Source organism: Pseudochaenichthys georgianus, chromosome 1 (assembly GCF_902827115.2).
Source record: "Pseudochaenichthys georgianus chromosome 1, fPseGeo1.2, whole genome shotgun sequence".
NCBI lineage: Eukaryota > Metazoa > Chordata > Actinopteri > Perciformes > Channichthyidae > Pseudochaenichthys > Pseudochaenichthys georgianus.
The window spans coordinates 13,627,784-13,640,297 of NC_047503.1; the positions used below are offsets into that span (position 1 = coordinate 13,627,784).

A 12,514-nucleotide genomic window follows, 5' to 3' on the forward strand; every position below is an offset into this window, starting at 1 on the left:
CTTTTTAACATCTCAGCCTATTCAAGGATTTACATTGATGTGACTTTCATGTTTTCTTAAAATACATTTTACATGTTTCCTCAATTGCATATGCCTTCCATTTTGGAACGTTCCATCAGAATGGATGGAACTCCAGAATGGAACACTGGAAGGTTTTAGAAACATATGGACCGGCTTCCAGGGAAACTGTTCAGTTATTCACCTGAAATTGAGACGCACAGACACACATCTGTTGCTCCTCACCGCATTTTCAACACAAGCACGATTTGATTCAGTACTATCAGAGACAATAAGTGACATGTCAGTCACAGGTAAGCAGAGAGTAGTAAACAACAGTCAGTAAAGTAAAGTCCTGAAAAACAGACTTAAGTTTATGTTTGCTCAATACACAGTTTTGTTTTAGTTTGTGGTTACAAAATAAGAACCAGGCTTAGTACTAATGTTTCCTATTTTTAAAAATAGAATGAAAGTAACATGTTATGGTTAGAAATATCTTTGTTTGGATCTTAAATCTTGTACAGTAATTGAGTACATATTTGTGAATACTCCTGTTACATCTAAATAAATGTGCATTTTTTAAACACAATGTTGTAATAATCTCAGTAACAATTGTCTATCCTAATATTTTGTTCCTTGAAGTACACAATTAGTACTTTATTAAGGGGAAAATGTGTGCTTAAAAATGCTTAATAATACAACAAAGTGATGTTTTAATTGTTTAATACTTTGACTACTTCATTTCTCAATCACTACAGACATATCCTAAACATTTTCATAAAAAAGAGTGTTGTGTTTTGTTAATTCGTTTCCCAGCTATTACAGAAAGCTAGTATAATTTGATCAATGTGATGTGATTTGTTTTGTGGACTGGGAAATGTAACTTAATTGTGTGTCCATTTCCTCCTCTCTCCTCTCCTCCACAGACGATTTCCCGATCCACAAGGGGACCCTGCTGTCCTCCGGCTACGAGGTGCAGGCCTTTCTCGGGGAGGGCAGCTTTGGTAAGGTGGCCATGTGTATGGACAATGTAACCAACACAAAGAAGGCCGTTAAAATATCCAAGGATAGACCCCTTTTCTTTGAGCGAGCTATGGAAGAGGTAGATTACAAACTCTTATTATAAAATCTGAAGTTACGTGTTGAGTTATTTTGAAATGAGAAACCTACAACCTCGTATTGAAGGTGACAACAAATAGCAATAATACATTTTGTATTTCTTCCACAGATTAAAATTCTCCAGAAGCTGCAGACTCTCGATGCCGATAAATGCAGTCTGGTGAAATGGTATGGCTCGTTCTACCATGAAAAGTTAATTTGTTTGGAGTTTGAGCACTTGGACCTGAGTCTCTATGAGTACATGCTGCAGAGAAAACACAACGCTCTGCCCATAGCTGAGATCCGTCCAGTTTTACGTCAAGTATGTGAAATCATTCCTTTCTTTAGGAGCATCATTTAATTACTTGAGATTTAATGGGAAATCAGACCTAAAAATGTACATTGTTGTGATCCTAAAGCATCTCAATCTTTGTGTTTCTTCAGCTGACAACAGCACTGCTCCACCTTGAGGCCCTGGAAATAATCCACGCTGATATAAAGCCTGAGAATATTATGGTGGTGAACCGCTTGCAGCATCCGCTTCAGGTCAAACTCATTGACTTCGGCCTGGCTCGCCACGTGTCCGAGGCCGTTCCAGGGACTGCTGTTCAGAGTCTTTGGTACAGGTAGGAATAATAAAACATGTGGCACAGAGGCTGCGGCTTTGATGCAAAAATCGGAAGTCTGTTTCTGTAAAGGAAAATAAACAAAAGTGAGTTTAACAAGAAGTTTTCCTCTCCTCTCAGGGCACCAGAGGTCCTCCTGGGCATGGACTTCAGTGAACAGATTGACATGTGGTCTCTCGGTGCTGTGGCTGCGGAAATAGCAGCAGGCTTTGCTCTGTTCCCTGCGGTCCACGAATATGACACACTGAAACAAATTGTGGACTTGGTGGGTCAGCCTCCAGATGTTCTATTGAACCGTGGACAAAAAAGCAGCTTCTACTTTAACATTGAGGGGAGCTACAACCAGCAAATCTGGACACTTAAGGTAGGTGTGTGTGTGTGTGTGTGTGTGTGTGTGTGTGTGTGTGTGTGTGTGTGTGTGTGTGTGTGTGTGTGTGTGTGTGTGTGTGTGTGTGTGTGTGTGTGTGTGTGTGCGTGCGTGCGTGCGTGCGTGCGTGCGTGCGTGCGTGCGTGCGTGCGTGCGTGCGTGCGTGCGTGCGTGCGTGCGTGCGTGCGTGCGTGCGTGCGTGCGTGTGTGTGTGTGTGTGTCTGTCTGGATAAACAATGTAACCAAAACGTTGTCTCTCTAGACTCCATGGGAGTTTGCATTACAGACTGGGCATCACTTCAGAGGAAACCCGTTTTTTTACCTGAGGTCTCTTGATGACCTGGTGGAGGTAGGTTGTCTTTTTAGATAATATAATGTCATTACAAGGATTTCTCTGATACATTTTCTGACTGCTTTGCATCATTTTACAGGATTACTTAGACATGTTTTACCTTCAATGTATTGCAGGTAATACCTTACAGACACTTGGCCAAGAGAGAGGAGTTACTGAACTTTGTGGACCTCTTGAAAAATATGCTGTTGCCGGACAAGTGTGGACGGATTATTCCCCTCACAGTCCTGGAGCATCCGTTCTTCGCTGTGGAGCAGGACCCTGAAGTCAGCCAAAGCATTGAAACCGTGATTGTTGACATGATGAGAGGCTGAGCAGAGTCTCCCACCACAGCCTTCACTGACTGAGAGCTTCCAAAGCATTGAAAACGTCCAAAGTGTTGCGTTCAAGGCTGTGACTCTTCCCGAGCAAATAGTCTCTGCTCAGCCAGAAACAGTTTATTTTAAGCTTGAGGACGAAGCTGCTCACATGGAGTCTGGTAAGTCACATGTCTAAAGCCCTCACAGTCTCATGTGTTTGTAGTTGTTTGATCGCACTAACATCCTGCTTCTTTGTGGTTGTTCAGAGGTCATCAAAGTGACCCGCCGCGAAAGAAAAAGCAGAGTCAGGAGATTCTTGAAGAGCATCAGAAACGCTCTCTTCTCCTGTGTCCGCTGTGACAGCAACTGAACCAGCCAATTGCCTGGTCTTCATTTATTCTATTGTTTTATTGTGATTGTTTTCTTTGTCAGTAAATGTATTGACTTCAACTTAAAAAATACTTGTGTGATGTGTGGTGAACTTATAGAAGAGATGTACTGGTCCTATTTATTGTTATATATAAGTATATATATACATATATTGTTATAGGTATTGTATTGCTGTTTTGTACAGAGAAATGTGAGCATTACATTAGTGCCAATATTTTAGTTAGTCTGACTATATGCTTTTGTTTTGAAGGCAGCTTTAGGCCCCAGGTCTTTGGTATTCATTAGTCGACAGGTGGAGGAGTGATTAGGTACCAAAACAAGTCATATTTGTTATACCAGGGAAAAAGAGGACATAACGCCATTCTCCTTTGTATTGCTTGAACATCAAAACATAAATAAAATAAAATGAACCAACACAATTATTGCCATGTAGATCCTGAGTCAGATTCCCTACCTGGTGCTTCATACACATTTACTTTTGAATAGTGCAAATCATGATTCATAATTGAGGTTCAAAGTCCTCATGTGTCCTGATACATGCAAGGTTTGAATGCAGTCCAATAAGAACAAAACACAATGCAACAAATCACATCACAAATAAACTACTCTTGTTTTATATTTATTTTAAACAAGAAGTAATTAACCCTTCTGATGTCTTCGCAAGGGCATTGAAGATGAAACGTGGCTGGGTCTTTCAGCATGACAATGATCCCAAACACACCACCCGGGCAACGAAGTAGTGGCTTCGTAAGAAGCATTTCAAGGTCCTGGAGTGGCCTAGCCAGTCTCCAGATCTCAACCCCATAGAAAATCTTTGGAGGGAGTTGAAAGTGTGATTTTCTGGATTTTTTTTCTCATTTTGTCTCTCATAGTTGAGGTATACCTAGGATGAAAATTACAGGCCTCTCTCATCATTTTAAGTGGGAGAACTTGCACAATTGGTGGCTGACTAAATACTTTTTTGCTAAAGTAAACTAAAGTAACAAAACTGTTTTCAAAATGAAAGAAGTAGAAAGTATAGGTATTTGTGTGAAAAATGTAAGAAGTCAAAGTAAAAAGTCGTCAGAAAAATAAGTAGTGGAGTAAAACTACTGATACCAGAAAAATGTACTTAAGTAAAGTAACAAAGTATTTGTACTCCACTACTTCCCACCTTTGGGTACTGCTGACCTTTCAACACACAACCAATAAGATGACGTGGCTAAATGTAGCCACGCTAGCGAGCAGAGAATTTAACTAAAGAAACGACACTTGAATGGCTGTTTTCACCGCAAAGAAATTAGCTTATCATGTGAATGCAGCTTTAGTTAGCTAGCTGTGGCGTTTTCTTCTTCCTTAATAAATCAAGCTGCTCTTCGGGACTTCCCAAAAATGTATCAAATCCAGTTGAAACAGTCCTTTTGCGAGGGTTGAAGTTAAAATAAAGTATTCACCACCTTTCAGTCTGCCGTAGTGACACAGGCTGCGGCAGAGCCCATGACGTTAGCACAAGTTAGCGAGCTAAGCAGCTCGAGATGCGAAATTGGTTTAAAATGGCTAACAGAACAACACAAATGTAACAAGAGCTAAACAAACCAAGTGTAATGTCTTTTGCACAAATAATTTACAAATGAATGTAACAACTTGACAACACCAGACCAAATGTCAAAAAAGAAATACAAAATGGCAATCAATATAGCATTTGAAAATCAACGATTGAGTGCTACTTTGATGACACGTTGTCCGTTTCCCATCGGGGTTTCCTCACTGCGATGTCAGTGTGTGTGCTTGGCTTATTGCAGGAGTGTGTGAACATACTTTTCTGCTTGAGTGTCAGGTATGACCTGTTGCACAAAAATTCACCGCAGCCCTCAGAAAGTCTGGATTCTGACGTTTCAACTCTGCTACCAGACTGAAGCACAAAAAAACACAACGCTCACATCAGTGTTACAAATACCAATAACAATACTAATAAACTTATTTTCAGATAGGATAAAAAGTAGTTTCACTGAAAGAAACTGGGGGAAAAGTCCATTGTCTTTTAAATAGAAGCTGAGTTAAATTTGTGTTAGTATAACTACTCAAAGTGTGTGTGGATGTCACAACTCAAGCTTTGTTCAGGGTAAGCATCCTGATGGCTAAAGAATATTCATCTCCGAAAACAACACAGGTAAAACTTAAAGCATTACAACAGCTCTCACCTGCATCACCCTGTGGTTCCTCTGGAAGTCTTCTTTGGAGTTTTGTCTTTTCTGTCACAACAACAATCAACAACTGTGATTGGAACCACTTCATAGGCATTAAACTCTCACAGGACATAAAACTGAAACTATATTAGTACCTCTGTGCTGCTCAGCCTTTGACCTCTGACTTTTGCTGTGTTTGGGCTGTGACTCTGTGAGGAAGCGACTGATTCTGTCTGAGGGTATGGCAAAGGAGATCCCTGCTGCCACTTTCAGAGTGTTGATGCCTATCACCTCACCGTCCTGAAAGCAACACAAACATTAACACAGTTCAAAGGTATGGGCTCAGAACAGTCTCATAATACACACATGCACACAGAAGGATTCACACTTGTATTTCATGATCCGCAAAAGGAGTCACACTTGTATTTCCGGATCCACACTTGTGTTTTTCAATGCACACACAAATGTGTTCCGTTTCATATACATGTAATTCAAATCCAAATACAGAAAAAAGTTTTACATATGTATTTTTGATCCACACATATTTGTTTTCCGTTTAAATCCCCTGCACCTGCAAACACAAACCGCTTCCTGTGCACGGATCGCTGTGCATTCGTGTGTGGGTTTTTTGAGACTCCCCTGACGGTCAGCCGATTCATACTTGGAATTTTTTCTATCTATAGCCAATCAGATGTCTCCTCCATTCTAAGCCAATCACATGAGCGCGCCCCCACGAGGGTATGATCTATTGCGTTCATGACACTTCATATACGCATTTTGCGCTGTCCGGTCAGCTCGCTAAACAGAGGGCGGAGCATCAGGTGATTATGCAGAGCTGCGTGTCTCCGTCAGACTCAGCAGCTGATCTCTCTCTCGCGTCCGGTTACACTTCACTCGCTTTTATGTCCATATTGATCAGATCCTGCTCTCCTGATCGGCCTTTATAGAGAGCACCGATCAAACTATTAAGAGTGAATATCGGCCGATAATGACCGGCGGGGCTCCCCCCCCCCCGTTGACAGTTCACTGCCGTTTCTCAATCTCGAGGAAACTGACTTCCAAGCCAATATTTGCTACGTCATCGAGTGCCGCCGAAGGACTGTTCCAATCTCCAGCATACTTGGAATTCCACCGAGGCCGCGTACTTGGTTTGGGGGTAATTTCGAGGCTGCACATGGGTAGACTTCGCGTCCTTAAAATCCCCACAATGCTTTGCGCACGGACCAATTTACCCAAATCTGTGGCGGAAAATGTAAGGCGTGGCCTCTCATATGATGCACACCTGCACACTTGCTAGCCTGTTCCACTCTTCGTTTTCCGAATGCCAGGAAGGATTCTTGCCTAGCTTCTGAAGCAAGTGATTTGAAGACATGTGCTACCAAGCAAGCATCCTCGCGATTGAGAAACGGCCACTGTCTAGCACTGGCTTCGTAGTGCACTGATCGATTAGGCTAAGCTAACCTGTAGCTGCTCCCTCGCACACTCACAACAACTTCATACAGACATAAATAAAGCAGCTGTATTCGCCACACAGGAAACACACATTTAAAACGGTTTTGCCTGCCGTTTTTGTGTACACAAGCATTCATCAATGGTTCGGAAAGTGGCGCTGTACCTTAATAATATAAAGGCTTGTATTTGCGTGCATTTCCTGTTCGGAAAGTGGCGCTGTACTGAGAGTGGAAGTGTCCTGAGATTAGCGCCTGCAGGCAGGCTCCATGGACCTGTCAGCTCCGGACTGCGCAAAATGCGTACATGAAGCGCTACGTCATGAACGCAATAAATCATACCCTCGTGGGGGTGCGCTCATGTGATTGGCTTAGAATTGAGGAGACATCTGATTGGCTATAGATAGAAAAAATTACAAGTACGAATCGGCTGACCGTCAGGGGAGTCTCAAAAAACCCACACACGAATGCACAGCGATCCGTGCACAGGAAGCGGTTTGTGTTTGCAGGTTCAGAGGATTTAAACGGAAAACAAATATGTGAGGATCAAAAATACATATGTAAAACTTTTTTCTGTATTTGGATTTTATTTACATGTATATGAAACGGAACACATTTGTGTGTGCTTTGAAAAACACAAGTGTGGCTCCGGAAATACAAGTGTGAATCCTTCTGTGTGCATGTGTGTATTATGAGACTGTTCTGAGCCCATACAATTAGACTGGACTTTAGTGTCGGGTAAAAAAAGGCTTAAATATCATTGCCATTAGTACAAATATTACCTAAAGGAAAATAGTTCATACAGGTTAAAACCAGAAATGTTGCCATAAGCAGGCACTGATACAAAATAAAGCAATTATTCATGCAAATGTTAGCATGGAATACAGTCTGATTCACGTCTTAAAAGGGGCTATTAAGCTCATTTTCAGGTTCATATTTATATTTTCTGCCTCTACTTTGAAATGTTTACATGCTTTTATGTTCAAAAAGCTCTTTAGGTTGTGCAGCAGCACCTCTTTTCACCCTCTGTCTGAAACCAGAGCCCAGTCTTTTCTGATTGGTTGACTGGCCAGCTCTGTTGTAATTGGTCAACTGCTTAGAGATGTCCCGACCCTATTTAATGATGTCACTATGTCGCGGAGGTAAACACTACAATGTATACGTTTCAGGCAGGGGGGGAGTGTGTGGCAGAGAGATGCATAATAAGGCCTCTTTCATCATTCAATTACATTATTTTATCCTTTTCTTCATGCAACAAGTTTGTATTTGTTATTTGAAGTGCAGATATTTCAAAACAAAAAGTCAATTTTAATAATATAGATCAAAACTAAAACTCACTAAATCTCCAAGCTTACAGTCCAGAAGGCAAATAAAACACATATGTATTCACCTTGTATTGTGCCATACTTAAATGGATCATAACACATGGTGTATGGAATTGATCTTCTGCAATCCGGTTCAAATTACACAGATTTATATTTATAGATGTCCGTTTTAGAGGCCCGAAAAATGGCAAAATGCGGCCGCCATGAGACTGTTTTTAGTCTTGTTAATAACTAGAGGCCTCGAACTGCTGTGTAAAAGGAGGAAGGTGTCGGCAGTCAATGAAGGTATAAAACAGTCAATACAATTGTTCTGTGAATTTCAGCAACCACGAGTGGGCCTTGAGCGTACAATCATATGTGAGCTCAAAATATTAAGCTGATCATAACACTACTCACCAAGTTAACAAGAGGTCCTCCAGAATTTCCATACTTCTCCCAGAAAAGATGAAACAATAACATTGACATTTTAAGAAATATGCAAACAACCAACATCGTTATGCAACAAAAAACCTCATGCGCTGTGGTGTGTGCTGTGCTCACATTAATAATGGCGTCGGTCTGAATGTAGTCCATGTCTGAGTCCTTGATGCCCAGCTCCTTTCCGTCTCTCTGGGCGGTGCTGACGATGCCGGTGGTGACGGTGTTCTGCAGGGCGAAGGGGCTGCCAATAGCAACCACAAACTCCCCTGGCCTCAGACCAGCTGAACGGCCCAGAGACAGCACAGGGAGCTTCTTCTGCTCCCATGTGGGATCAAACATACCAGCACAGAACAGACAGGCGTGACGAATGAAAACATTGAAATGTATTTTTAAATAAATGTGCAATAGAGACATACTGGGAGAGAAATTAAGAAAAAGTGTTATGAAAACAAAAGTGTCTTAGTATTTGAGATGTGGGTGTGAGAATACACACATTGGCGCGGTGTCTCTGAGTCACAGAGCGGGTGTTTAGGAAAGTATCTGGCTAAGAATATCTAGCAGAAAGCTGTCAAGGACACGTGTCAGGATGTGGGTTATTGTGCAGTAGTTCAGAATGTTTTTGTACCATAGCATACTTTGATTTGGATGAAGAGAGAAGAGTGGAGAATGTTATGAGGATATGGTCTAGACTTAATGTGCCTGTGCTGAGTTTGTACGCTCTCACCTGGGGATTGACCTTGATGGTGGCGATGTCTGCCTTCCTGTCTACATGTCTGACCACAGCCTCGTATGCGTCACCGTCGTGGAGCTGCACGCGCAGCCGCCCTGTTACCGTGGCAATGGCATCCGTGGTCACCACATGAGCGTTGGTCACAATCACACCTGACGGGGTCATGATGAAACCAGAGCCGCTGGAGAGACGCACGTGGTGACTAAACAGGGGGTGTCTGGAGACGGCAGAGAGTGAGGCTTACATTTGTAACACGTCTTATATTGGGTGCAGGTTGTGTTATGTTTCTATTGACAAGATGTGTGAAGGCTACCCAAATAATTATATGTATAATTTAAAAGGTTATGTATTATAACAAATGTCACACCTTATGAACATTTCAATGTGGACAACAGCTGTTGCTATTTTCTCCACCACGTCAGCGATGAAGTTGAACTTGTAGCGAGGGCTGCTGGGATGGATTGAGAAGCGACCTGTACTGGCATGAAGAACAAACTCCATTAATAATACACACACAAACACACAACCGATAGTTAGTTACTGTAGGATTAATATACAATTTGAGACAGGCAATGCCACTAAAATTCTCAAATGTGTTATCTAGTTAGTAAAACATACACTATGGAAGATAAATAGGAAGAAATATGAAATGGATTTCATATTTTTCACATGAAACATTCACCAACAACTTGTTGTGTAGTACAACGATAAGGAGACAAATCATGTGAGAAATTATTTTTAAAGCACTGCACTGTATAGTAGTGAAGTTTTTAATATTTTACACAATAAATATTCATAAAGATATGCAAAGATAAATGATTTTGCGGTGGTAAAACAAACAGGAGACCATTAATGTGTGAAGGGATTTTGGTAACACTGTATAGCAGGGGATTTTTTCAAATAACACACCAATATGAAAAAAATCAAATGAAAATGTTATGTACAACCAATAGGAGACCACTTATGTGTGAATTGAGTTTGGTAGCACTTTGCTGTATGATAGGACCGTGTTTGGCTTGTTGTTTTATGACAATTAGGGTTTAGCGAGTTGTTTACCTTACTACAGATGTTAGGAGACGTCGTTGGTGTTTGGTTTCCGAATAATAGATCCGTCAAGTCCGAATTTGTCAATATCTTTCCAACTTTACCGAACATTCTTTGTACTGATTTGGCACTGATAACTATCACAGCGTGTGCTATGCATAATAACCATGAGAATGCCGTTTAAGCACATATCACAACAGAAACATGTACTCAATTAAAGAAGTTTTATACATTTGGATGATCATCATTTGCCCATCCCCCAAAATGTGCGCACTCCAAGCTGTCCTACCTGTGGATGAGGGAACACAGGGTCCTTTATGCGCCTGGCTGACTGCAGGTCTCCCCTTCTGCTCAGCTTTGCGGCTGGCCACTCTCGTCTTACACACATTCCCGTACGTTTTCCCGCCGCTCCCGCACACTTCATGCTCCATCTTACACCGGCAGACCCCCTTGGAGCCTCGCCGCTTCCCCGCAGCGAGCAGCTTGCACTCCAGGCCATCCCCGCAGGGCAGGTCGCTCTTTCGGCCGCAAGGGTCTCCTTCGCGGGGGGAGCACACCATGCAGCAGTTACATCTGTCCGGGACATACGCGCCGGCAGGACAGCTGGGGCTCGGACACGAGCTCACCTCGCAGCGGGACGCGCACCTTTCTGGACGCACAGCTCCAGTGAAGTCGTGCGTAAAGAGAAATGCAGCTGCGAGTAAAAGTAACTGCATTGTGATAGACTTGACACAAAGTTATATGGTGGATATTTTTGGATTGTTTAATATCTCTTTCTTAATGATTTTCTGTGTTTGGACCCGATGGCTACTTCCACAGATCGACTGGGCTCGTGTCCTCAGCTCTCTGGAAGTTTTACTCCGGACATTAGTCATCAGGGCCTGCCTGCATATTCTGACAACCTGGTGACTACATCACTTAGTTGGAGGCCACTCACTACATGTAGCTGATAATGCACGCCATCCAGTGGGAATAAAACGCACAACACTAAATAAAAGCAGCCTATTCCTCCAGTAGAGTAAGTGCATACTCAAATATAATTGAGAAACACGTTTGATGCTTCTATTTTATTAAGATCTTCTTATGTAACTATATACTTCTTCTCTTCAACAATTCAGAGTGAAATATTGTACATTAATCAATTGTTCACGCGTCTCCTCTGCAGTGGCGGTTCTAGACCAATTTGACTGGGGGGGGCCAAGCTGGGGCCAGTTATTTTCTGAGGGGGGCACAATAAATGCAGGACGAAAAAGACAAAGACAGTATGAAGAAATTGTGCATAAGAAAACAAAGTAATACAGTTATTGGTATTTGTTTCATTACACATATTTATTTCAGACACTTATAGTTACAGTTTGTACGCCTATAGAGAATTCGAACGGCACTTATCATGGCTGCCACTGAGGGACTTCCGGGTCATTTCACTCGGTTAGGAAGGTTCCTAAGCTAAATGGACTATTCGACTGCAGCCCTGGTTTCTCCATTCTTACCCACCCTACCTTTAACTCTTTTTGGGTGCAGCTATATGTTTTATTTATTTCAAAGTGGGCCCATTTTAATTATATTTGTGTTCCTTCAAATGTGCAGAGGACTCCAAGTGCTGTGTTTAATTTATTTTAAAGTAGACCAGAGTATTATTTTTTTATTTAATAATTAGTTATTTGTTTCCTATTAGAGGTTAACAGTTTTATATAATGTAATAAATAATAAATACCAAAAAACTGTAGTTTTTGTCTATGATGTAACAATAAATACAACTTTATAAGCTATCAAGCTATGAAATATGTTTTGCGGCTCCAGACAAAACATGTTTTGGGAAAAGGGAGCAAAATGGCTATTTTGGTCAAAAAGGTTGCAGACCTCTGGGTTAGTTGAAAGCTATAATATCAAGTTTAGAAAAAAATATTAGGTTCAACTTAATATTATTGCTTTCAACTAACCTAATAGTTATGTGAAACTAGTAGAGATAATACAGTTAATTAAAATGAACATTTCAGTTTTTTCAGTGCAGACTACAGTTGAACTGTTTTAGTATCCTTGCGGCAAGCATTTCTCATATTTATTGCTGCTTATGTCGCAGTAGCCTACAAATCAAAATATAAATAGGCCTAAACAAATTCCCACAAATATACAAGTGCATGAGCCATTTGGTTAAAATATGACTGATGTAAACATGCAGCGTGCATCGGAAAACAGCTTTTAACATGATTGTAATATTAGTCATTGTTTTTAGAGAAAGTGTTAAACAATTTG

General features: G+C 41.3%; 2 protein-coding genes across 3 annotated transcripts; one reads left to right on the forward strand and one right to left on the reverse strand.

Annotated features, from left to right (window-relative positions):
• The first annotated feature begins 176 nt into the window (after nt 1-176).
• On the forward strand, nt 177-3,212 carry LOC117452303 (homeodomain-interacting protein kinase 1-like). 2 transcript variants are annotated; one of them, XM_071204314.1, is made up of 8 exons: nt 177-311; nt 924-1,099; nt 1,226-1,417; nt 1,540-1,721; nt 1,842-2,085; nt 2,351-2,437; nt 2,520-2,918; nt 3,006-3,212. In XM_071204314.1, the coding sequence occupies exons 1-7, from the start codon at nt 299-301 to the stop codon at nt 2,703-2,705; spliced, it is 1,080 nt and encodes a 359-aa protein (XP_071060415.1). In that variant the 5' UTR covers nt 177-298; the 3' UTR covers nt 2,706-2,918; nt 3,006-3,212. The 2 variants fall into 2 exon arrangements, with proteins under 2 accessions (XP_071060415.1, XP_033946736.1); XM_034090845.2 differs by having other exon boundaries at nt 2,557-2,918; nt 3,006-3,208.
• A 1,748-nt stretch (nt 3,213-4,960) lies between these two features.
• LOC117450643 (serine protease HTRA3-like) lies at nt 4,961-10,977 on the reverse strand. Its single transcript, XM_034088557.1, has 8 exons — nt 10,551-10,977; nt 9,585-9,690; nt 9,212-9,434; nt 8,608-8,802; nt 8,464-8,496; nt 5,450-5,594; nt 5,310-5,360; nt 4,961-5,020 (listed from the first exon to the last, which is right to left on the reverse strand). The coding sequence occupies exons 1-8, from the start codon at nt 10,975-10,977 to the stop codon at nt 5,013-5,015; spliced, it is 1,188 nt and encodes a 395-aa protein (XP_033944448.1). The 3' UTR covers nt 4,961-5,012.
• Nucleotides 10,978-12,514: the final 1,537 nt, after the last annotated feature.